Below are 26,613 nucleotides of genomic sequence, written 5' to 3'. Positions count from 1 at the left end.
CTTAGCAACTCTTCACACAGGGCTGATGTGCAATGCTGGAAGTATCGTCTCTTTCTCAAAAGAGCAGTCTTTAAAATCAAGAGGATAAACGCTACACTTACACAAGTATATTCCTCCTCCTGTGCTTCCCCAAGCAGACATAACTCGTTCAATGTGACAGCAACAAAGCCTTATTCTTCATTTGTTCGTGCGTCCAGATCCAACGGCCTCTGCTTCAACCCCCGATACGTCAAGCAAGACAACAGCTCACGTGCGCGCAGCAGCAACCTACTGTCGGTGGGATATCGCAGTCACCTATTTCATCTTTGATCCTAACCCTAGAAGAGCAGAAAAACAGCTCCTCGCCCGCAGTGCCATGAAAACAACATCAGCATTGATTGACTCTGGTTCAGTACATAAAAAGAAGTTATCAAGAGGACATAATCTGGCCATGTTCCACGTTAGTCTGTACTGCATAGAACATCAGGCATCTACAAGGAGCTTTCATTTAAGGTGGCTCCTTCCCCCTCCACAACCAAGAATGATAAAAAGATGACAGTGTCAGCCCAGAATAATAAGTCATCGAGAAGACAAAAATATAGCAAAGATTCCTTTACCTCCTTGAAAACGAAAACGCAGCAAGCACAAAAGATGTTCATTCTCTCATTCTTTAAGGAAGCAACACTGGAAACCAGCATTGTAAGTTTATTACTTAAAAAAAAAAAAAAATATTGCTTCAGTATTACACTGTCATTTTATTTCCCTCCTGTCCATAGAGTAGAATTGTGCAACGCACGTGCATCCACTACAGCCACGAGAAATCGCCGAGGGCAATTTCTGATTAGCATTAGGAAGCCACAGCTGCACTGCCATCCTGCAGCCCACTGGGAGCGTGGGAGCGGGATATTTCTGAGTTTGAGCCTCAGATATCACAGCCGTTCAGTACAGCTCAGTCCCATGGCAAGGAAGAAGCATACCAACCGTGGGTGTATTTGACTGTGAAAGAAAACTTGCCTGCAGTGATTTTAGGAAAAGGTTTTCCTGAAATAGGTAAAACAAACGCTGTATTCGATTCTGCTAGAAAGCCCCTCCTAATTCCAGGTACATACCCATTAAGCAATGTAAAAGCAGAGTTAAGCACTGAACAGGAACTCCTGCATTACATGCTGAGCACCATTATCACTCTAATGCCAAGAGGCAACTAGCGAGAGAACCTCTTACTTAAAGACACATTTCCCATTAGCTAATTAAATTAAACTCTAAATTTAGTAGTTCATACTTGCTCTTAAACCGACCTGCTTCATCTCGGCAGCTGCTGGGATGGGGGAAAACACATCACATTACTATATACAGTCAGTCTTTCTGCGAGCAGACACGGAGCCCGAGTGGCAAAAAGCCTTTATAAAAACGCATGTTTGCTCCAGAATTCAACCGGTCACTGTTTGCCAGGAACGACATCAGAGTAATCTTTTAATACTCCAGCCAAGTGGTCATTGTGAGTCTTAAATCGACGTTTCTTCTGAGAAGCTGGTTTCTTCCTCCTCTGAATAGGAGCCTACGAGAAGAAATAAACAGCAGTCAAAAGATCTGCCCTCCAGCTGCCACATCTGACCTGCTGCGTGAGACGCTGTGCTAGTCATCACTTCTGCGAAGAAGAGCCCTGCTTGAACCAGGGGCGGACAGGCGGGGAAGGTGCTTGTTTTCGCAAGAAGCACCAGCATTCGATTCAAATCCAGGCAGGGAGGTGACCCCGGGGACAGAGCAGAGTCTCCGTATCCCACGCGCAGTAGTAAAGCTGGCGTTCCTAAGTTTCCAAACGCTCCCATGCAGCTACAGAAGCAGGTACATGCTCCATAATTCTATCTACAATTACGGGCTCAAAGACACATTTAGCACGTAAGGAACCCCTGAGGAGTGCCGACGTGACGACAGGCATTAACGCATCTAGTGTAGCGACTACCAGAAACCAGGAATAAGTCCTGCGTGGATGGGCTCTCGCGAAAGGACAGTTTGAAGCCAAGTACAGAAGAGAAAAGACATGATATATCGCGTACAAATAAATGCGAAAAAAAATATAATTCTTTGAAGCCAGGAAGAAAGCATCGTTGGAGAGCCTGCAGACATTTTGGCCTCCCAGTAAAAGACGAGCGTACTGCACCCAGTTTGGAGAACGGCGTGTGTGTGGTGGGAAGCCCGTTACACGGTTCTCACCAGGATTGCAAAGCTATTTATTATCAGAAAAGCAAAAGCTAAAAAAGCCCCACCCTCCTCCCGGAAAAGTAACTATTCTCCTACTCCTAATATGTTGCGTGGCTTCAAGCAGAAGCTTCCACTTGGGAGCTCACAGGGATTTCTGGCGTTTGCCCTCTTCTCCATGCTGCTTGGATTACACTGGCTCAAACAAGCTGCAGAAACACGGACTGCTGGCTACAGCATTGTTTTTTGCAGCTTCTTAAAATTGGTCACACTTCCCCGAGCTACACAAAGCAGCTGTGCATAGGCTCACCAACATGTTTTGGAATTAACACTGCGGGGTCAGTTAGGGGGAATCTCCCGCAAAGATCTGTAATTTGTATCGCTTACTATTTTCTTTGGTCCAGTTTCTTGCATGGAAGAAATACCCTGTCGTTTCAGATACTCTTCAATTTTCTCCTCATCCATAGAATCCACGGGAATGCTCCTCCACAGCTTCTGAAATTCTGAAAGACCAAACAAACCCCTCGGTTTATATCCCAGTGAGCAAACCCTGGGCCAAGCCCCCGCACGAAGGGAGAGAGAGAGATTGATCGCAAATGCTGAAGGGCGCTGGCGTGTCAGTCTGCCACGGTCCAGACCCAGCGGTCACCGCCAGCAGGCACCCAATTAGCACAGCCTTTACCCACTCCAAATGCCGGATGCACTTCCCCCCCCACCCCACCCCCCCCCAAAAAACCCCACCCAACAAACAACCACCAAAACAACAACTTAATGGAAAAAGATGAGCTGATTGTCATTTGTGCTAACTGCACTGCAGCATCGGGAACACCCACCGGCAACATATGCTTTTTAATGTCGATTTGCTACGGAGTCTCTCTTTTCGCCTAGCATCCCTACAGCCGTGTGGACCGTCAACGTGCTTTATAAGCCTCTGTTCAAAAGATCCTGGTGAAGGGTAATAACTAACCATAAATGGCAACTTCATTTACACATCTTCAGCTGCCATTGTCTTGGGAGACTTGTCATCTCACAGTCCAATTTACCGAAGATTCAAGACATTTCACTTCAGTGGGCTGAAGCTCGTTTATCACCGTAATATAATACATACCGTGCCGTACAGATAATAAATTACTAAAATTCCTCTGGTGTTAAAAAGAAGAGAGATACCTTAAAAGCCACAGCAGCAGGAAGAAAAGACAGAGACAGTAAGTCTTAATTAGAGCAGCTGCCATCTGCCTGCACACTTTCTGCCTCATGTAAAGTTTCACAGAGCCTCTGGAATGCCTTCTCCAGGCAGCGGCTGGTACAATCCTACCTCCCTTCATTCCCCAGGCAGTAAGTTAGATATATCCTGTCAGCAGGTTTGGCTAACAAACTATAAATAAAACACGAGGCACACATAGCAACGCAAGACTAAATTTTTTCCCTTTATTTCCAGATAAATTTAGTATACAGTTGTCAAAACAACCACAACTTCGGCACGCTGAAGAAGCTGCGCTGTGCAGCGAGGCGACGAAACGCTCCGGTGACGCTCTGCCACTGATACACTGGCTCTAAGCACGCCACAACGAAAACGGCACTGTACGGAAGACGTACGTAACGGACTTGGTTCCTGCACTTGGACCCGTTCCCTTCCTCAGGCACATTGTTTTTCTATGAAAATACATGCTTTCAGTCTCAGGTCTTTCTTTTCTTGCCCACTGCCAACAGTAAGGGGCTGTTCAAGCTTTCCAGGAAACAAAAGGAAGGAATCTCGCCAGTGTAAGAACAACAATGTTCATTTTTGGTAATGCAGCGTTTTTGAAGAGAACTAAATCCTGTCAAAACACCACTTTTGGTTACACGGAGATAGCGCTCAGCCTGTTTCTCATACAGGCCATATAGCACAGCGGGATCACTTGAGAGCGCTGGTTTCAGATAACTTAATGCAAGGACTGACACTGTAGTCAAGACATTCTCCATCTGCTCATCCATTTTGAGCGTGATTCCGGGCTTTCGGCATAGCTTGCGGTGCCTGCTATCCCAGATCATCTCTCACCTCATCCTATCGCAGCAGGTGGAGAAGGTTGTGTTATGATCAAAGCGAACACGCAAGAGAGAGATCTCTCAGTGACGAGCACTCAGATTAAGCCTTAACAGCAGAAGCCCGCGCAAGGCTCCTATCGCGTCCTCCGAGCTGAGCAGAACATGCTCTTTCAAGCTATTTTTCCTTTCTGTTCATGCCCCCTCCCTCCCCTGAACATCCAAACTGGACTCAGCTGGACACCGAGACCGGGTGGCGCTTGGAAAGACGAATCAGACGATGGGTGTGCAAATGCAGTATCGCACTTCACCAGTAACCGCGTTTCGAATCACATGTTTCTGCAGTTCAACGCGTGAAGCGACGAGGCTGCACATAAATGTATGGCTATTTAAACAGATCCCGGTTAGAGACACTTTAACGTCGTGTTGTGCTATTCCCGCGCCTTTGGCTCTGCACAGACGACTCCTGGGGGAGCTGAGGAGATACAGGTCGGTCCTCCAAGACGCACGACAGGCACGCGTAACATGAGGTGATAGCTGATAAGAGACTTGGTAACTCTCAACTTTTACATGACAGCGTCCTTTTACTTATAATGTTCTGCTACAAACACAGATGATGTGTCTCCTTATTAGAGTTCATGATACACGCACAAATACGCTGCGGCGCAAAAAAAAAAAAAACGACGACAAAAAACGCTGAGGACAGGTGCTTAAGGTTAAACTGGTCTACATTCTTCTGGGGAACAGAAGTGAAAAATTAAACACTAGAAAATAAATGGTCAGCTCTTCAAGGATCAACATGCACAGAAGTGCAGATCACAGTTAATATCTAACCACAGCATTTTGCATTTCTTGTAATGCAGCGGTTGTACCACCATTACAGCTTCACATTCCCCTTTTAAACTTGGCCAAGAAATACGAATGTAACGGCCACCAAGAATCCGAACCTCAAAACTAAAGTGGACTTTACATGCAGATAATTTAATCCACTACTTGGCCCCACCAGAGTATACAGTATTCTGCAACTCCACTTAAAAATTCCTTCATAAATCAGGCTGCTTTCAGCGCTATTGCTTTGATTGCGGTAACTGCAAAAGAATCTTCTTCCCCTGCTGAAGCTCCATGTAGGGCATTACCTAGGCGTGCCTTACTGCCTAGGAAAGGGGGGAGCCACAACACCACGGTCCACCCCCCTCCCCCAAAATACTCCCTGTTAAAGGATTGGTTCAGAGCGAAAAGCACGGGGTGAAGGTGGAGAAGCACACAGAGCTGCCACCCTTCAGCCGGCTCTGCATGCTAGCTGCTCGCGTTCAGGGTGCCATCTAAAGGGAAGAGGAGACGCATCTATCATCCCATCACAACACCGATCCGGTGTAACACCAGACACTGAGCTAAACGCAAGAACTGCATTTCAGCTGGCGCTCCACCGTTTCCACGTTACCTGTCAGACTTATTCAGAAGTCTCCAAGGACGATGCCCCTATCAGCTAGTGAAAGTTGAGACCTTGGGAATACGCCATCTCAATTATTGCGACATCCTCCCTGAAATATGAGAACCTATGGGAAAAGCTGGCAATAACTACAGCTCTCAAGAAACAACCCCTCCGCGTTTGTGGCTGTGGTATTTCCGCACCTCAAAATTCATACCCTTGACCCAAGATTGGAAGAGATCTCTCCTACTTCTTTGAGGAGAATCTGAAATCCTGTCTCCCTGGCCTTTGCTGCGTGGCTCTGAGCAAAGGGAGTCACCACTTTTTAAAAGCGGTAGTTCATGAGAGGGGCCAGGGAGGAGGAAATGGCAGGCCATGACTTGATTACTGTCCTCCACCACTCCTGGAGCAGCGTCCGCGCTTACGGTTGGCCAGGCAGGGGGATGCGGCGGGCTGGCCTGTCTCTGGGGAGGGGAGAAGACAGAAAAGAAAAATGCTGTGATGAGCTGCTGCGTCTGAAGAGCAGACAACAGTGACGGAAGGCAGTTCCTAGGGACGGTTTCAACATACCGGATCCGTTTTTTACAATTTCTTTCTTTTCTCTGTGGACGGGGCAGAGGGAGTTGGGTACCGGTGTGAGGAGCGGGAAGGGGATTGCTGGAGCAGACAGCTCGCCACTTGCTGGCCTGCTTCCGCCAGGCAGGGAGAACGGGTTCAGCCGCACGCATTCCTGCAGTGCACGTAACCATTGCGACTACAGAGCACATCCAATTCCCCTTCTCCGTGTCCCGTCAACTAGGTGATCTTTACACCATCAGAGCACGGTGAAGGTGAGAGACTCCTCTATCAGAGCCGCTAAACTATTTGACAGATCAGCCAGAAGAAGCATGTAATAGCTATGGAAGGAAAAAAACTGTCGAGCAGTCAAGACAGTAAGGCTTCACCTGACCGCAGCAGACTGCACTCAGACAAGCTGACAATTTCTCCTACCGCTCAGGTTGCTAGGACAAGACGGAGCCCAGGAAAAAATCCCCCCAAGGGGAGAAATTTCCCAAGAGTTTCTGGCGAAAGCAATGCAGGTGCTGTGAACGCTCGAGGAGACACGCACATTTCCAGCGGAGTTTTTAAGTCCCAATGCAGATCTTCCCCAGAAGAGGCAGAAAGTCGTGATCCCGGTACCCAAGGCAGGCGCTGGGTGTCCTACCTGGACTATGAACAAATCCTACATGCAATATCTTGCAATTTGATCACTAAAATATTTTAACTCAGAAGCCTGGCAGAATCAACACTACTCACAGGCTCGCTCCTCCAGAGAGATAACTTCTGGTCTTTCAAGTAATAAAGAGGAGGGAATGAGACCACAAGCTGATTGAAAGGCCGGTTTAGAGGTCCGCCAACATCTCCAGCATCATGATGTCCGCACGCACGGACGTAAAACAATGCGCTTTGACCAGCAATAACCAACACACAGCAAAGCAGAGGGCAGCGTAACAAAGGCTTTGCAAACATCTTCTCTCTCTGAAATACCCGAGGGGTAAGGATGCGCAGTTACCTCAATGTTACCGCATCGCGGGGCGCCTCATGTAAGAAAACAATTTATGCTGACATTCCCTGAGCGATTATACCCTAACACGCTCCATTTCTATAAACGCTTACATGTGGCGAACAAAGTCACGGGTAAATGGCTGCACGGTGACTTCAGCGCAGCTTATCCTGCACTTCTGACCGCCTCACCTGCTCTTGCAGAAAGGTTGAGATGGCTTCTGGAGATAAACTGCTACACCACGCTGGTAATAAAATCTGCCAGAGATTAAAAACAGCTTAAAGATCTTCACTGAGCCGAGCCAAAATCTGAGCACAGGACAAGAACAGACAATAACCCGGCAGAAGGGAAAAAACAACCGAGTAGCGGGGAAGATGGAGTCTAACAGTCCCACGGAGTGCAATACCAGATTGATACCCGAAGGAAAAGGTGCTTGATACTAAAATTGTGCTGCCCCTGGACCATCTTGGAATTCAAATCCAGAGCCATACGTCATCACCGATCCCAAGCCATTTTCATACTGTTTAAATGTTTTAAATGTCGTCAAAGGTGCTTAGGAAGACTTTTAAAAACACGTATAATTAAGCGCCCAAATTCTTAGGTATTAAAATGCTTCCGATGCTGCATTGAGATGTGAAAGATACCATCTCTAACAGTCAAGCAATCAGACCGGCCTTTCAGCGTTCAGCCAGCACGGGGTGAAAGCTTGGTTCACGGGCAACGTGCTCAGTTCCAGCACAACAAGGCAGCGCTTTACTTGGCTGAAGCACCTGAAATCTAGCCCGGCTTTTATAAACGCTTTCAGCAACACAGGACCGACAGCAGATTAATTAGTCAGGAAGTCAAGAAGGAACACACGGAATCTGAACCTTCCTTGGCTAATCACACGGAAGGAAGAACAAAAGCCATTCCTTACTGCAAAACCCTTCTCCTGTACCCTGGAGATCGCGATACGCAGGTGCCGCACCACTGCTGCAGCGCATCGGGATTTATTTTCAATGTTCAGCCATCAAAACAACTGCAGCCAGGGCAGGGGCAGGCACTGCCAGAAAGAATTCCTCCCACTACTTTAGACTCAGCAAGCTTCAAATCGCCCCGGCGGCTCCTCTTTTTCTCTACTGACTGCTGACGGAGCTCAGACAGCGATGGGAGAGGACGCCGAACTTTTAGAGGATATTAATCCCAGCCAACACATGTTCGAAACTGGAGAGTGTCATACGGCAGAACCACGCACTGAGGAGCGCAGAGCCTTTATTTCTAAGGATAAACATTAAACCAGAAACATATTTTGAACTGTCATCAGCTGCTAGATCAAAGACTCTGACAACACTTCAAGGCTTATTCTGCAGTCTTCTAAAAACTTCATTTTAACGTTGCTGGAGATAATGAGCTGGAATAGCACTGCTAATGCAGAAACATGTCATAATTCACCCTGTACGCAGACAACTCCGCCAATGACTCCCTAAGAGACATGCTTCTGGTGCTCTACAAAGAATCATAAAGCAAAACTGCTCGGGGAGGATGGGTTTTCTTCATCACAAGATAACATGGTTGGAAAAGGACCTGTTCCAGCTCCAATAAGTAAGTGAACCCACTGAGGGGTGTTTTAGGAGTTGTGGCATAGGCAGGCAGATCACCAAATTCACAAAAGAGAAAGTACTCTTGCCTCCTCTCAGAACAAAGCAGCAGCATCCGCATGACAAGGAAAACCAAAACCAGCAGGAACAGAACAAAAAAACCGTAACCACTTTCTGATCAGATGGGAACATGCTGCCACCTGCGGATGAAAGAAAGCAAAGCCACCTTGAACTACAGACACCGCACACTAACGGTCCCTTCATTACAAACACTGAGGCTTAAATGCCTCCCTTCACCGGGAGACTGAGCCAAATGGCTTAAACATTTTGTTTCGAGGGGTTTTAGAGTGTGGGGTTTTTTTTAATTTTTTCCCCCCTTTCACAGCAACAGCCTGCATCGCTTGTTCCTAAACACAGAGCAGTGCTGAGGGTGCTAAAATATAATGTATTGTATATGAACAGCCTTGAATGTATACTGGCTAACTGACGAAGAGCTGGCAGACGTCTTCTTGCTACGTCTTAATAAAATGGGCTCTTTTATTAAATTTCACAGTTAATCCTGGAGTTATTACAAACTAAGAGCAACAGGGTAGGGAACTCCCTCTGATAACTTTTTTAGGATGGTTGGGTGCCAGTTACCTGGAAAAAACTGCGGAAGAAGAAACGCTCAGCAATCGCGACTGTCAGACAGCCAGTAGCTGCTAAAAACTGAAAAGCTTTGTCTTAACAGTTACTGCAACAGCGCTGATTTCTAAATGTTTTGTCCATGTTTAGGTCCCCAAAACCTGTGGGCTGATGGACTGAAGAGACGCGATCTGAACTGGATGACAGTGTTAATGGTGAACTCATAGGCATTTGGGAGGTTGGAAATTCCCAGTGAAGGCGGACTAAAGGCTTGTAATTCTGCATTTCACATACAGTTCTGACTGCCACTGTCAAGAAATGACAAAAATTATGGTTTAAAAAGAGATTCACTTCAATGTTTTGCAACAATTTTTTGTATTTTTAAATGCCGTAGACGTCACGTCTACTTAATTATCTTTGTGGAAGAAAGCTATTATTATTACTGATTGTACCAGTGTGGTACATAACAAATAAGTTAACGATACACATTTCCAGTTGCTTAATTCTATTGAAAATAAAAAGGCTCTCTGAGCTAGCCAAAAAGAGCTTTATCTTCTGTCCTGTGGTCCTATAAGTAGAGCAGCCCGAGCTTCTATGAAAACTCTTCCCTTTCTGTTTGCCATAATGTGACATTATACGCTAAGATGGCTTTATGTGGCATGTTACAAGAACAATACGTTAACGACAGAAAGTGTTCGGTGTCGCCGAGTCATTTGAAGTAAATCTTTTGTCACAGATTGCCTTCTCCTTTCTGTACTTACAGGCATCTGACGTTGGCATAAATGTCATTACCGGAACACACCCCGATTTGTGTAATTAATTTCCGTGCACAAACAGGCACGGAATCACACCAGAGGATTTTACCACTATTTGTTAGACAGAAAACGCACGCTGAACTTCTGAAGTCCCAAATCCCCTGCAGCTCTCGGCAGCAGCACTACCCGACATCTGCGCGCTCCTCCCAGTTGTAAACTACCCCTTCTCGGGACTTTTGCTCACATCTCCTCCCTGTTTGCTTCCTTCTTCTCTTCCGTTTGTGGCTTCTCGTCGCGTTCACCAATAAAAGGCACATGATTAATAAACTGGAAAAAAAAATAATCAAAAAACTCGCACCCAGAAGCCATTCTTTTGGGGTTTTTTGGCCGCCCTTTACACAGCAAAATGTTAGATGCCATTTTAGCCACAGTCAGGTGATTTTTAGTCTCTTCTGTACCGCCACACTTGAAGAGAATTGTTGGATTCCTGGCACCGCGCTCCAATGTATCCATTATAAAACAGAGGATATTACCCCTGAACTGACTTGCTAGTCTTGTTAGCCTCGTGTTAATATAAACCATTCTCCTGACACCTGGATATACCTAATATTTCATTACCGCCTTAAAAGACTGCTCTACCTGAAGACTGTTTATACATATAGGTGCTTAAGATGAATACAAATCAACTATCACGGCAACATATGTAAACAAACACCTACCTTCATCCACAGTAAACTGACAGCTCTTGTCATTGTAGAAAAGAATTTTCTTCTTATCAGGACGATTAACAAAGATGATCTGGTCCCCTAAAGCCTCGAAAACAAATGCAAAAGAACAACTCAAAATCACTTCGTTTCCACGAATAAGGATTCCAACTCGAACAACAGACCCAGATCTTGCGCTACAAAAAGCACAACAAACTAGAGAAGCGGCAAAGTCACCGGCAAGGAAAAGCATCCAAAATGGACGCTGACGATAAGTACACCAGTAAATCAAAGATAAGATACGGAGGACTGAGATCAAGGTATAAAAGCAGAACTAAACGCCTACAGTTGGAATGTGGGAGATCGAGTGTCTTTTGTGAGAAAGAGCTTTGGCAGCTGTGCTGAGACATCAGGCCAAATCTGAAAGTAAAGGACGAAATACAGAAAAAGCTACAGTATTAAGTGTTCTGAAATAGCTTTGGGGTTATCAAAAGAACAGAGACAACTCATGAGAAAATGCTCTCTTAGCCCTTCACCTTCCCTTTGAGGAGCTAACTGGAACGGGTTTCGCTGAATCGCAGACAGGCGCTACTCACCTTTATAGCTTTCTGTGCATTGGGCAGCCCTTCCTCAATATCTTCTAACAGGATTCCTCCCAGCCCTCGCTGGTCATGCTTGTCCAAGAGCCTGAGCAGAGCCTTTTTATCTTTCAAGTTGTACTTGGGTTTGAAAGCATACTTCCCATCTACAACTTCTATTTTCGGATTGTTGACTAGAGCCTGTAATAGGGACATTCATTTTAAACCGTGAAAAAGAGCACGTGCTAGGACTTTTTTTTTCTAGAGTGCTTTTGAGCAGCTAGAGCACATCAGCCACACGTTACAGCTGCCAGTTTGAAGGTTTGAGTTTTAAACGGATTTCAAATCCTTGGATCTCTAGATCCACCAGCCTAGGCATAATTTGCCACAACATAAAGCACAACGCACCGAAGGAGGCTTAACATCATTCGCTTCATGCCTTTGGGCTCGAAGGTCCATGAAGCCTTTTATGGCAGAAAGCCGCACGCGTTCCTTTTTGAGAGAGGAATGAAAATAAAAAGAAGAGGGAAGGCAACAAAGTGTGCTTTGGCTGAACATAAAGCGCAAACGCGCAACTCGGCCTATCAAGCTCAGGTGACACGGATGTTATGAATATGAAAGGCATTAAGCTGGGATGCACCAAACAGGGGTCAGTCTTCCCCAACTGCTGTCAATTGGCACCAGCAGCTGTAGAAGAAATTGAGAAGAGCAGACCTCCTGCACAGTAGGGTTTTACACATGATGCCAGCTTCCCAGCGGAAGCTGACCAGAAGTTCACGGACAATTGCAATGATTTAAGATATGCTCCGAATCAATTTTGCTGTGCAGCCAGTACCACAATGGAAGTTCACCTGTAACAGAGGGCAACTCTACTTAGTTTCTTCTGCAGATGCCAGCCTGACCCTGAAAGGAGAAAGAGAAGAGACACAGAGAGAAGAAAGGAGGGAGAAACCACCCGTAACAGAGAAGGCAACTAACTTTGGTGCTGCAGGGTATTTGTTCACCTTTTCTCATTCAGTAATAATTCAGTGATAATTTTATATACACTTTCTGGGAGGAGATTTTTTCGTTCCCTCTTGATATTCTGGTTCATCACAACCAACACTGCCAGACTGGAGGTTTCTGGACCCCAGAATATTAGCACCGGTAGCAAAGGAATGCGACAGGCTCTATTAGTTAAAACCCTCCTAGTTTTACTATCCAGGCATTTTTTTGCCCTTGACTCAAAAGCCTTTACTACTCTACTGCGAGGATTTTAAACACGATCCGAGCAAAACCAGGTACGCCAATCAAGTATAAGTACTGAACGTGCTATTTTCCTGATTTATTAATCTTGAAATTCCATGAAGACATTCAGATCAATTAAGCATGAAGACGAATATGGAGGCAAGTTACAGTGAGTCTGTAAGAACAAAACCTAGCATCTCGAGTGAGACTAATGAGCTCCAGCAGTGGAATTTGCAGATCTGTTACCCCACAGTTTCAGCCATCAGGACTGTTCATTTCAGTAAGTAACAAAGAACTGTAAGCCTGTGAATTCTGTGCCGTACTCCTTTGGTTTCGTTAATTTAAAATCCTCAGTACGGGAATACCTTTCCGCTCGAATTTTTTTAAATAAGAAATTCCTTAAGAAAAACAGTAACGAATAAATTCACTTGACATAAAATATACTCTCTGTGTAACAATTCTAACAGGTCCTTAAAAATGTCAGAACGGCCTTCATTTCACAGTTACCTCACCAGCAGGAGGTACAAGACAGACAGACAGACAGACAGACATGTGAATCAATGTAGTTTCTTAAAGGGGGATTACGTATTTATAGAGCTTGCAATTAAATAAGTGTGTATAATTCAGGTTTACCATAATCCTTTATCTCTAATTAAAATCTAAACATATGTTTTCTTTACCTCGCTCATTAACCATTGCTTCTGTTTGAGTCCAATATCTAAATGCTGAGTTTCATCCAAAATCTCTTCTAGGGTTAGTGGATGTGTATCACCACGCTGGTGCCGAGTCTGGAAGAGTAAACAGGATCTATTAGAGTTCCGTACTTATTTTATTCAGTGACTCGACTATCATAAAGTAACTAAAATTGGTATAATGCAATGACAAAATAACTTCTGCAAAACCGAGACGGACACAGTACACATATCATATGAGTTTCAATTTCACGTTTTTGAGAATATGAGGAAAAAAAATTAGTACCGGCTGAGACTGATGAACAAGTCATCTGTCAAGCACCGAATGACACGTTATTTTGATAAATAGCTCATGAATCCTAAAAGCTGACAACAGCATATTGTAGTTCCCATTTCGACTGCAAATAAACCCCATTATCCTGGTTTTAAAGTGACCTGGAATAATTAGGATTTCAGTAATGGAACGATATGCTGACCATTTTGTTTACTGACCGCATTTTGAATTTAACAAGCAGTTTCTTGAAATTCTCACTCTTGCAGTAAAAGAATTTTAAAGTTTGAAATATTCAGCATCTTTCAGCTACCACGGGAGAATAAATAAGTATTAAGTATTTTAAAACACTATAATTTTGCATCAAAACACCGTACCTTCATATAATTCACTATTTTAGCGAGGACTCCAAACTTGTAGCCAGAGCCTCCTGAAAGGGCTTTCAAGTTAAATGATCCATTGCTGTGATCTACAAAAGGAGAAAGGAAACAATTAAATGATGCTTTCAAGGCCACCCTGCTGGCTTTGTACTCCATCCCTTTCTCACTCTACTTCCCTAGGCTTTTAGAATCACAACGATGAAGAGAAACGCGTGTTGCAGGAGCGGTCACCCTCAAGAGGACTCTGTGCTAGCGCAGGCGTTGATCCAGACCCACAGAGTTACCTGTCGGCACACGCGGCTCTGGAACGCTTCTGAGAAGAGCTCCATAAATATAAGGTTATTGGGACTTGGCCTTTAAGACAACAGCGAGCAACTGCCGCATGACTACCATAAGAGTATGCGTTTAATTCTGCGGCTTAACGTATTATAATCATTTATGCTACATTAATTCACGCTGAAATAATGCACTGCATTTTTGCCCAATGATTAGCCCTACCGATAGCTTCCTGCTGCTGGGATAGGGGCAGAAAATTTCACTTATTCCCAACAGGTATCCAACAGTTACACACCAGGTAAAGGAAGGCTGTCCTTGTTGCGCTGGGCTTTTTTTTAATATTATTTTAAAAATAGCTCTAGCGGAGAATTTATATAAAAAAAAATAAAATAATCCCATAAATTCAAAACAATTGAACTTGGTGCGTTGAACAATTCAGAATCCCCTCCGTCGCCAAGTCTGGTTCCATGTTAATGTATCGTGAGGTTTGGTACTGTGTAGAGCTTGTTTCAGAAATTCTTGCAAGGTTGTTAATGACTGTTACTAATTTTATACCACAGCGCATTAAACAGAAATATCCACAAACCGCTATCAAAAGCCACAGGGCCATTACCACCATAACGTTGCTCAAACTTAACGGTAACAGCTTTTCAGAATTTCAACTGCTCCAGAAAAAGAACATTTCCTCTTCGTCACCACAGGAATTTTTTAATCACAAAAACGATTTAATCACAAAATTACTTTTTTAATCATTTCCAACCACATTTGACAGGACAGGAGGTATCTCAGAGCTACTGAGCTCCTATTATTTCTGTGGAAGAATCAGTCGAGGGAGAGAAAAGAACAATTACAGTTAGTGTATTAGGCAAGGGAGAGGTTGCAGCGGGATGGGGATGCTCTGCTGGGCAGCTGGAGGGATGGATGAGTGTGGCGATAAGGAGGAGTGGAAGGGCTCAGGGGTTTGCAGCGGTGAAAAAAGAAAGAAAAAAGGAAAAAAAAAAAGATCATCATATTCTAGCAAATGCACCTAAGGCGCTTGACAAAGACCCATCGCCTCCCCCAAGTGAGCAGCAGGACTCGAGAAAGTGTGTTTAAATTTAGATGCCCATGCCAAGTTCTTCCCAGGAAACTCCAAATGAAGTTTCCAAAGTCACTACGCTTTAGGCGAATTGTTTTCAAGTCTGTCCCACCGCATCTCAACCTACTTCTAAGCTGATCTGCAAGTCACTATAAAAGGCAAATTTTGGATGTAGTCAAACTTCAAACAAATCCACTTTCAATAATTATCGGGAAGACTTCATGGAAACTGGTGCTAGTAGAGTAAAAACCGTAATGGCGGAGGAATAAACATCAGATCGAAAACTTGGCAACTGGTAATTGTGAAACTACTGCACGACATGGTCCTAGAGGCTTTACATAGCACAACAATTCTAAAATTAATGTAGAAGAATCAGTATAACTCCATCTACAGAAGAACATTTTGTTCTGGTTACTAAATTAACATGGAAAAAAGGGAGAAAAACAAAAGCCATCTCCCCCTAAATAGGAGGAGCCTATAGGGATTTCCCCCCCCGGGGCCCCTTTTATCATTAAAAATTAATGTCTGTGCAGGATATTTCATAAATAAAAAATCAGTTGTGTAATGAGAGGTCTAAAGTGACTGAAATAAATTCAGAGGTACAACAAATAGTTAAAGACGACTTATGAGGTATTTGTTCTGTCAATTGAATCAAGAAGATTATCTTGTTTGATCTGCCTGGCTACAGCCTGCTGCAGCTCACGACAAGTAAATCTAACCGCGCGGCAAAGCTGGAAATCTGCAGATATTAACGCTTCCAACGTCATGGTTCGACTGGCTGCTTTCCAGCGCAACGCAGAGAGGGGTCACAGCCACCGTAGCACGCCCAGCGCACCTCTCCGCTAACAAGCTCGTCACCTAACAAAGAGCACCCCAAAACTGAGGGCGGGAAAGGGTTTGTTTCTTATCCGAGACACTAAGAGTCAAATTTATGAATGATTTACTCCTGGCGTTGAGGGCTCGATGCAAATGAGCATAAAGGAAGTTGTCAGCAGCACCATGCTCTGGCCAATGGTAGGAAAGCTCCATCTTAGCTGTGCCACGGGCTGCATTAAAAAAAGGGACCAGAACAGCGCTCTTTCAGCATCCTTTCAGACAAGAGGTAGGTGTGTATCATTTTATAACATTGTCTTAGGTTTATCTTGATTACTGAAAGAAAATATGCCTGTAACCTACAAGCCTGTAAAAAGCTTCTTAGAATCAGAATGATTTTTCTCTAGGCTTAGCCGGATTTCATTGCGCTGAACGCAGAGGAGCTTGTCTTGCACTATCAGACCAGCACTTTCACCATCTGTGCACTAATGGAAAATTGATGACCGCTCCATCTTACAGAAAAGCTCACATACCAAGCCAAGATTCAGTAAACAAAATGGATTTCGTGCTTCCTGGGGGGCTAGCTTCTTTCCTGCAGCCTCACGTTCCTCGTAATTGATTCTATAGGTTTGTACAGAAATGATAATGACAGGATTTTCCTTAAGACAGAGACAGCTAAACCTGAAATTTAAAAAACCTGCCTCCCAAGTGGGTATTCTGTAAACCGCACCGATGAGGCTGCCTAAAAGAGATCTACGTTCGTGGATACGCTAGAAACCTGTTCTAGAAATTTGGTACGTTAGGGTAGGAAAAAAAATCTCGTGGCATATTATTATCCTGGTAAATATTGGAGCAGCGATCAAGACAATGCAAACAGACAGGTTAGAATCCACCGGAGATTTGTAAATGCTATTACCCCAAGATGTCTATTCAGTGGTTTCTTAAACAGGACTTCCTCAGTACTGCATTGACATGATTTTTTGCCAGTCATTTCCCTCTGCTCCACGAAAAATGATTTCAAATAAAGCTGCTCCTCTGCAGCATCTAAAGATGATGATACTTTTAAATTAAAACCTAATATGCAGATAGCACCGAAGACAATTCATTAAATATTTAACTCACTGCATTTTGGATACGTACAATAGCTGAACTGCATTCAAATCAGACTGGCTTACATTATGCATTTAAATTGTGCCATTAAAAAATAAGTAAAACCGCAGGAAACCAGGCCATTTTTGACAGCTTTCAAAGACGCTAACCTTATTAGTGCTGTGCTAATTCTGAAGGCTCGGCAAGGGCTACTTCGGTCTTGTATTTAAATAATTACAGCAGCGAGTAGCTGGTATTTATCTGCCTCGCCTCATTCAATTTTGAGGAGATGATCATCCTCCTCGAGAAGCACGAACCACCTCCGGCACGGGCATTAAATTCCACCTTCGTGCGTAAAGACGAGCTTCCCTACGCTGAGCAAACCGCTACCCTAATGGTGGCTGCGGAGTGGGAAGGGGCCGGCTGCTGCACTGCGCCGGCGGCAGGGACTCCTGCCCGGGGAGCCATACGGTGCCGAAGACGCTCCTCTCCTCTCGGGAACAGAGCCGTGCTGGCAAAGGGGCCCGGCTACGTGATATAAACACGCCCAGTCTCTCCATCGGCCCCAAATCTCGATCACTTTTGGCAACGACAAAAATACTAAATTTCGCATCAGCAGAAACAGTTAATGTTTGTGCCTGGGGTTTACAGAGTGAGCAAACTGACATGTAACAGATTCCAACAAAATCCTCAGTCTTAGAAATCCGTTTGAAAAGTTCAAAACAAAACTCCTTTCCTTCCCGAGGACATTCTCTTGCCATTTAAAATACACATTTAAATCCTGCTTGTTTTAATTACCCCTCAAAGGGGACTCCAAATCCTTTTATTCATCCCCCTCCCTCGCTCACAAATAAGTCTTCAGACCACCCGTTCAAAAACCCTCCTGACTTTTAGCCCCATAAAACAGGGCAGCTGAGTTTTCGTCCCAGACCGTGACCAAACCAAGCCACGCTCTCAAAGCCAGGACCCAACTCAACTCAGGAGTATTTTTAGCTTGGATTTGCTCTGTAAACTTTTCTTTAAGAAAAAAAAAAACACCACCCCCCAGTCGAATTAATCCTATCCATCTCAGTCATACTTTGTGTATTCAATTACAAATTTGTGTATTCAATTACAAATTTAATGGAGGAAACAGTAAGTTAGTGCAACTGCTCCAATAAATGTCTGTATCTTCCCAATAACAAAGCCGTTCTGCTTCAGTTTAAATCCATTCAAGACAGAAGGATAAAGAACAAAATGTATAATAATTGAACAATAAAAATAAGACATAAATCGCAAGCTGGTTTGGCTGAATCATCCCGGTTTTCACGATATCCTTTTTTTTTAACAATGACGTAAAAATAATGACGACTCGCAAAATGCACTTTTTTATTCTGTGGTGCCCCAGAAAGTGGGGGCACCCCCACTTAGGTGCTCAGATCGCTTTAAGAAATCTATTTTAGTAGACACCACCACACTTTGCCTTTGTCACTTCCGATTTATTCAGACATTTTGTAGTTCTCACTGTCTAAAGAGGTTGCTCGCAGAATTATTTCAGGGATACGGAAGGTTCATTAAAGCATTACCTGTGAGCGCAGTTTAATGAACAAAGCATCAGCGTTACTCCTTTGTCCTGTATTTTCGATTCCTGAATGAAATTAAACTAAATGTGGGTAGCTAGGGCCATTTTGTTATGAACATAGCTAGTTTTTCACTTTTCGCTTTATGTTCAAAGCAGAAAAATCTTTCATTAAGGCACGGAAATAAGGCTCCAGGTTTCTACGAAGCTTCCATCTTGTCTCTCTCTCTTCCCCTTCTATAATCCTACATTTTCTGGGGCACCACAGAATAAAAATGTGCATTTTGGGAGCTGCTCCTTACCCAGCACGCACCCACCAACAGGCTTACACGCAGGGCACGGGTTGGCCCATTAGTGCTGCTCACCACCGTCTTTCACCTAAAACCTCTTTGCTATCTCCTCAAGGGAACATGGAGATTTGACTCGATCTCCTTCTCCCACACCCAGTTCTAAATTGCCTGAAGGATTCAAAGGTTACTGCGGCATCCTACAGTACGCTACGATAGGTAACCAGAAGTTACTGTGGCTCCTTGGACATTTTTTATTACACGAGACTATGTACGAAAAGTACTGTAAGTTCCCTCAGTTTTGGGAGGCAAAGCCAGGGGAAGAAAGAAATCGGGAGGACAAGAGACTCGTAACTGTAAAGATCTTTTTGCCAAACACCTCATCTGCCTACTTATCCATAATTCACGGAGAAATTCAGAGACAGACAAAACTACCCTTTGGTTCTAGATATACCACAGAAATTACTGAGGCACAGCCTACTTTCACGCTTTCGAGCAATGGCTTTTCCAAACCAGCGCATCTCGACAGCGACACCATTCGCGCCAAAGGCAGATTGGCTGGAGCCAACTTCTTGTTTTCTCTCCCCCACGCCACAAAGCAGTCTTTTCTTCCACTGGGTACAAGCAGACAGTGCCGGACAAACGCCGACATTCCTTTCCTAGCAGTTAAGCAGAGAATGCAGCTGAAAACAAGAAATCAGAACTCCTCAGAAAGGGTTGGGTTTTCCTCGTTAGATCTATCCTAATGACCGCGGCACCACAAACGGGCCGAGATTTCCAAACGCGCTCAGCGCCGTTCCGGCAGCTGAACGAAGCAGTTGGATTTCTCGAGCACAAGCTTCTGCTCAACAGCGGAACACCAGGGGAATGAACACGTCAAGAAACCTGACCCTCCGAAGTAAAAACAGTTTTGCAGGGTTAACAAGTCTATGCTAACAGGCAATTCTAAAATAACGACTTTTAAGGAACCAGGATTGTTATTTTGTAGTAGAACAACCAGAAGTTCAGTTCCATTCTTTGGAAACATCCTCCAAAATAGTTATGAGTTAGACATTATTTTTTTTAAAGAGCGATTTCTTTCTCTTTCCCAAATAGGAGGAAAAAAAACAACAAACAAGTAAACAAACTCCCATGACATTGACATGTAGTAAGTCCTTCTAATCACTCAGGTATGGGAGGGTGGTACACGGATCTTCTGTTTTTCTAAGAATGTCAAGAGCACTGATGGCTTTCATGCCACGCAAGAATCAACCTCAAAACTAACCATGTACAGATTGTTCAAACCGCTGTGTACCTTGAAAATTATCTTTTTCTCTTTGCTTATACTTGAAATAAAGAAGCAAAGCTCTTTCGTTCCAGAATAACTGACACGACACGATGCGTGCATGGACCCGTCATCCCTGAAATAAACGCTCCAGACAAATCACAAAGTTGTACATTTGGAGTTCGTTCCTTTTCTGAGCAAATATGAGTATGCAACAATCCGTGTTTGTAGGAGGTGTGAGCACTTAGTCCGAGCTTATAGTTTGGGATAAAAATTACAGCATGTTCTTGATTAACAGAGTCCTCAACGGCTTTGTTTTTCTGTTTCAGCCCCCAAATCTGTGACAGCGAGCACGCTAAGGCATCTCGTCAAGAATGGCAACCCTCAACAGCACTCACTGGAACGAGACTACATCCATTTCTCAGTATCTGGGCTTTCAGGTGCAGAAAATTTACCCTTTCCACGACAACTGGAACACTGCCTGCTTTATTATTCTGATCATATTCATCTTTACTGTAGTTTCTCTGGTGGTGTTGGCTTTCCTCTATGAACTGCTAGACTGTTGCTGCTGCGTGAAAAATAAGACTGTGAAAGACTTGGAGAATGAACCCAATCCTGTTAGAGCAATGCTGAACAGCTTCAGAAAGCACGAAACAGAGGTGGTGTAAGAAGGACTGAGCATCAGCACTTGAAGAACGTTTAACACCTCGAATGAAGCCTCTTGTACCTTACGAATGAGCAAGTCACACGCGTTTTTTCTTTTGGACTTAAATATAATAGCAACGGTTATCATTTTATCTCTGGATGTGAACTTGAAAAATTGGCAAAGGTTTTCCAAGTGCTTAGCAGAAGGATGATCTGTTACAATGTTATGGGGGAAGAAAATATTTTTGTTTTTAAATGACCTTTTGTTGTTTATATTGAGTTACTAGCATAGATCTTTGTCTACCTGAACAAGAAAATGTTGCCTAACGTGCATAAAACTATGTTGCTTAACTGGAGAAAACGTTTATAAAAACGCTCAACAATCTGATCATAAAGGACAGGGCAGTGTCCTCCTGCTGAGGTCAACCACACACAGACAGGAAAGACATACAAGGGGCGAGAAAAAACATACCAGATAGAAGGGTTGAATGGTGAGAGATCCCACAAGACAGGAGAAGCTTGTGTGAATTCTTGCCTTCGGCAGCTCTTATTACAGGTTTCTTGCTTTTAGAAGAGAGGGCGGTGGGAGGAAAAGTAAGCTAATGTGAAACGTATCCCTCAAACGGTCTTTTCTAACCTCCTGTGGTACAATGTGACCCATTCTCCCTCCCCTTCTCCAGTTCCAGAGAACTGATCTCCCCTTACTTCATGTTCAGCCTGTTTAACAACTTCTCCGTGTCGAGATGTGACTAATGTGCTACCTTCAGAATATCTGACTACTTCCACAAAAGCATAGTGTAGTGGTGCCACGATTTAGAAGGAACAGGGGCGTTTTTCTGCCCCAAGGCTGCTGCCTCTACTGTAACCACAACACTACAGGGAGTCAGATGTACTGGATATGTCATTCCTACCTTAACTTTTCAAAGCTGAACTGGAACTGACCGAGCTCTTGACAAGAAACGCAAATGGGTCGTAGACCTCCCACACCGATGACGATGACAGCGATTTCGCCCAGCCCGCAAGGCAGCTCTCAGGTGTCGACACGCTTCAGAAAGGAGGCCACACCGGGATAAGCCCTGCGCTAGAGCCGGCAGGATGGATGCACAGCGAGAAGTGCCTTCATTTTGCACAAGGGAATCTCAGCTCCCTTCATCAGCCTGCCGATGCATCCCAGCGTTCACACCCACACCCTTCTCACAAACTGACCGCCTAACACATACCTCTAGCTCACCAGATTATTTCTTTTCTGTAGCTGCATTGCGTCTACAGTTTTTAAAACCGTACAAGTTTTGCAGTTACAAATTACAACTGCAATAACGGCGTCCAACGGCGCGGCCATCAGTATTGCCCGGTAAGTCTCTCACGCTCCTGAACCCATAGAGAAGCAGGCCGGCGGGAAACATCCCAGAGCAAAGCTACATGTGGGACAACATATTTAACTATATAAAACCCAAATAATATTCCCGTCATTCGGGAAAGAAACCCCACCTAATGGCCAAACGGACAAGTAAGCTACAACACTGATCTCGCAGTCCATCCATGTCAGAAATACCTTTGTGCTACGGCCAGTAACTATAATTTTTTTTTTTTTTTTTTTTTTTTTAAATATATAAACTCCCTCTATCAGGTTCAGTATGCCTAAGCTCCGGAAGATCTGGACACACTGAAAGACTTGCTAATTTGACTCTTCCTGGTTGGTGAGATGGAGTCAGGCCACTACGAACCAGCGCAGCTAGTCCTGCGATTCACCTGGAGGAGCAAGCTCCTTTCTGCAATCACAAAACGACACAACTACCGCTGCAACCACTCATCTCGGATACACTTGTCACGGTGACGTTTCACCAGTACCAGTCCCTCGCGCAGAGAACGTTTTTAGCTAAGAATCAAACCATAAGCACAATTAATGGAAGCCGATGTCCCAGGGACAAGACGTTTTAGGATTCACACTGAGACACACGACGAAGACAGTGTTCGTGCTGTACATGTGTTCTGCTGTCAGGGAGACTGGGTTGATGCCTCGTTACCTTCTGCTGCATTTGACAGAGTCAGCCCTGAAAGACCCGTGTCCCGCTCAAGAGAGGCAAGAGCAGCCATCGGGACGCACTGAATGAATTAAGATTCCTCTTTCCTGAAGGCAAACACTCCGAACGACAATGGGACGGCTTTCCGTTCGCAGTGTTCCTACAAAACGCTCATCGTCGCTGCACACAAGAAGGCAGTGTGCAGGAAGTAACATGGCTAGCCTCTGCTACGCTGGCTTCGTGTTCTTACGCCTTCCTGAGAAGCACACGCAAGGAAAAATCTTGGGACTCCTTCCAGCTACTTATTTCACAGATCTACCAACGGGCTGGGTGTCTGCCCAAGGAACAGAAGACAAAGATCTCCCCTTGCACAGCCCTTGAGCCTCAGGACGATGCTTTCCCACCTGTAGGCGAAGTAGTGAAACAGCTCCTGGAGACTTCAGCTCTTGGTTACTTGCTGGCTAAGATCACTAAAGGTCTTAAGATAAAGACTAAGATCTTAGCCACGACTTACTATTGACCAATAAAAAGAAATAAACAGATATGATCAATTTCCTTTATTTTGCAGTTACTATTCTGAGCTGAGTACACAAGGCAGTTTTGAATTTTTTTCAAATAACTTGCTTGAATGATGATTTCAAATACCTATAGTAGTAACTATTCTCGCTGGAAAGCTTACAGCAAATCTTCATTTACAGGCCAGATTTAGCTATGTGGTCATTTAAAGATTAGCCTGATCTCAATGCCTCGGCTCCCCCAAAAAGTGACAAGGGCAGCTTCTCCGAGTCACAGAACCTGCAGGCACTACACACCCAGGGACTACCAATGCTAACATGTAATCAGGGTGACATTATTCATCGTCTTTGTGGTCACTACATAACAGAATGAGGACCGGTCACCTTAATTTTAATTTCTTTCGGGGGTGGGATAGGGATTCTTCGACATCAGGTTTTTTTCCACCTCCCCAAGACCCATCTCTGACACACGCGTATCCTGACAGGCACCTGGCGACCTGAATCTGGCGATTCAAACAAAAAGCGGGTTTTGAGGCAAAGGACTTTGACTCTGCAGCATCACAGGGCAACTTGCGCTGCTTGTGGCTGCTCAACCTGTTCAGTTTCTTGCCAGTCCAAACACTTGTTCTGAGCCAATTCCTAAGAGCAAGAGGGAGAAGGTTGGTCTTCTCCCTCTCCATTATTTTCCTTCCATCTTTGCTGCTTCTGCAGCAGTTAGTAAATACTCTCCAGGGGAAAACGAAAGAAGGCTGAACTCGTTCCGGATAAAAATGTTATAGAAACCCTGAAACACTTCTGATACTGTCTGGAATGAAGCCAGCAGTGTAAAAGATAAAGCGTATTTCCTCACAGCCACACATTCCTATTTGTGTAAGCTAATCATTTAACAACTGCAAAAAACACTTAAAGAAATATCCAACCCACAAAATCACAGAAAAGAAATTACACTTTCTTTATCAGCTCTGCCACATACCTACTCAACTCCTCCAGATCACGCTCACATTTGAACTGTCTGGCCTCTTCCTGCCTCCCCATCCCTCTTTCCCAGCAAACCGCTGTCACGCAGGATACACAGTTTAGGATATTCCATGTAGAATTTTATTTTATTTAAAGAGAAAGTGTGTCAAAGGCACCAATGGAAAGCCGGTCTCCCTTGATTTATTTTAAAACATCCGGCTGATAACTTTAGTTGGTGCCCTGAGAAGCTAAAGATACACAGAGAAACTCCCTACCGCTCCCCTCAGACAGGAGACGTTCCACTCCTCCCATCGTCCTTGACTGGTTTTAGGTCTATTGTTTTGGAGTTTAGAAGAGAACCACACGCGGTATTCAAAATGTGTGCACGCAAGAAGTTTGCACAACAGGGTATTTGCATTTTAGTAACTCCCGACATTTGATTTGACCTTTAGAGCGCATCAGAGAATGGTCAGTGCCTTCAGGGAACTGAAAAGGCCCCCCAGGTTCTGGCTCCCGCAAAGGGAAAGCAAACACAACACACTGCTGGGTGCAGGCAAATCCTCTCCTTGCTGCTGCAGGTGCTGCACTTTTCATTTGCTCACTCTACTTCAGTGCTGCTTTATTAACTGCTTATTTGATATTGAAAGATGCATCAGCAGCGTCACCATCCCAAAGACACAATGAAACTCATGACAAAAGCAGCCGGAAACCTACCAAAGCCTGGGGTTCGTGAACAAAGATTAGCTCCCAAGTAAAACAAGAACCATTGATAATCACCGTACGCTAGCCGGACAAGATGTAAGTTGCAAAATCCATCTCATGGATGGATAGCCGATGACTTAGAGTTAATAAAATTAAGTTTTATGCGCTTTCTTGGCGGTGGAGAGAAAAAGAATGAGACCACAGCTCCTGCTTGTCCTGTGGGTCCAGCAAGCCCCGAAATCCACAAATCAAAGCTCAGCTTCATACGAAATAATATTTTGGCAGTAGCGATTCCTCCAACTAAGTAACAGCAAACAAGTCGCAGGATGAGGCCTGACATACACACGTGGTTGTAAAAGCGTCTCTTCCCATTACGCAAGCCAATTTCTTAACAAAAAGTGACAGTTTAAGAGAAAGAATGACAACAGCCACTAGCAAAATTCACAGACAGACTGATTCATATTAACAAACCATGGTTTAGAGGCAGACAGTAGAAAATACCAAAGAGCTGTTGAACGGGAGACTGTCACCAACCTGTATTTTGTTTTGAGCTGGAGGAGCCACCTTGTTCTACCTTTGCTTTCTTCTTTTTTGAAGAGGAGGAGTCAGAAGATGGCGCTGGACGTTTTTCTACTGCTGGTGTGGAGAGGGCACGCTTTTTGAAGAGCTCTCGCTCTCTCAGTAAACTTGGATCCATAATTCTGCGAGGAGGAGGAGGTGGCAAAAAGCAAGAAAGTGATATTTGAATTAATAGGGTATTTAGAAGGGGAGATACGCGTTTGTGAAGTTGTTTGTATCCCGCTCTTCCTGTGCGTGGACTTTAAAAACTGAGATGTCTGGGGATTTAAAGTGCCAAAACGCACCCTTAACCCCCAGGGCAGGACCTGACGGTAGAGAACGCCATTTCCGAGCCGGAATTCGCGGACTTTAGAACGGGATTGACACCGACGCGGAGCAGCGCCGGGGGGGGGAGGGGGGAAGCCCGTTGGCTGCACGCCGCCACCACCCACCCGCCTCAGAGACACCCGGCCTTAACGATAAACTTTAAAGTCACCCACACGGGGTGGAGACGCTTCGGCAGCGAGGCCCGGCAGCGACCCCGCGGGCGCCCGCCCCTCGCTACCCCCCCCTTTCCCGACCCCGGCGGCGGGCAGGGGCCCGGGGAAGCCACCCCTCCGCTCACCCCCTCCAAGGCCGGACCGCTGCCTCCCCAGCGCCTGTGCAACACCGGGCGGGCGGAGGCCCGGCTGCCGGTCCCCATGTGCCGTCGTCCCCCGTCCCCCCCTCCCACCCAACGCCGGCTCCCCGCCTCCCCTCACGGCCCCGGCCCCCCTCCTCCGCCGCCCCGCGCGCGCTGCCTCACCCGCGAGGCGCAGGCCTGGCCCCGCCGCCTATTGGGCCATGCCGCCTTCCCGGCAGCCCCCGCGCCGT

The 26,613-nt window shown here is 45.0% G+C and overlaps 2 protein-coding genes across 7 annotated transcripts; one reads left to right on the top strand and one right to left on the bottom strand.

The window, feature by feature from the left end:
- On the bottom strand, positions 1-26,613 carry GTF2E2 (general transcription factor IIE subunit 2). 6 transcript variants are annotated; one of them, XR_010071118.1, is made up of 8 exons: positions 25,717-26,305; positions 13,975-14,066; positions 13,315-13,422; positions 11,426-11,608; positions 10,845-10,931; positions 10,370-10,452; positions 2,563-2,678; positions 1-1,534 (listed from the first exon to the last, which is right to left on the bottom strand). XR_010071118.1 is itself a non-coding variant. In XM_063335186.1 (8 exons), the coding sequence occupies exons 2-8, from the start codon at positions 25,877-25,879 to the stop codon at positions 1,415-1,417; spliced, it is 876 nt and encodes a 291-aa protein (XP_063191256.1). In that variant the 5' UTR covers positions 25,880-25,883; positions 26,546-26,613; the 3' UTR covers positions 4-1,414. The 6 variants fall into 6 exon arrangements, 5 of the variants coding, with proteins under 5 accessions (XP_063191259.1, XP_063191256.1, XP_063191257.1 ...); XM_063335186.1 differs by lacking the exon at positions 10,370-10,452 and adding an exon at positions 26,546-26,613 and having other exon boundaries at positions 4-1,534; positions 10,845-10,938; positions 25,717-25,883; XM_063335187.1 differs by lacking the exon at positions 10,370-10,452 and adding an exon at positions 26,366-26,484 and having other exon boundaries at positions 4-1,534; positions 10,845-10,938; positions 25,717-25,883.
- Positions 16,132-23,546, top strand: SMIM18 (small integral membrane protein 18). Its single transcript, XM_063337075.1, has 3 exons — positions 16,132-16,433; positions 20,672-22,338; positions 22,615-23,546. Exon 2 carries the CDS (start codon positions 20,717-20,719, stop codon positions 21,008-21,010), a length of 294 nt encoding a protein of 97 aa, XP_063193145.1. The 5' UTR covers positions 16,132-16,433; positions 20,672-20,716; the 3' UTR covers positions 21,011-22,338; positions 22,615-23,546.

The sequence above is a fragment of the Chroicocephalus ridibundus genome, chromosome 5 (assembly GCF_963924245.1).
Source record: "Chroicocephalus ridibundus chromosome 5, bChrRid1.1, whole genome shotgun sequence".
Lineage (NCBI taxonomy): Eukaryota > Metazoa > Chordata > Aves > Charadriiformes > Laridae > Chroicocephalus > Chroicocephalus ridibundus.
The sequence above is the reverse complement of the archived record's forward strand: the minus strand, read 5'-3'. Positions and strand labels throughout refer to the sequence as shown.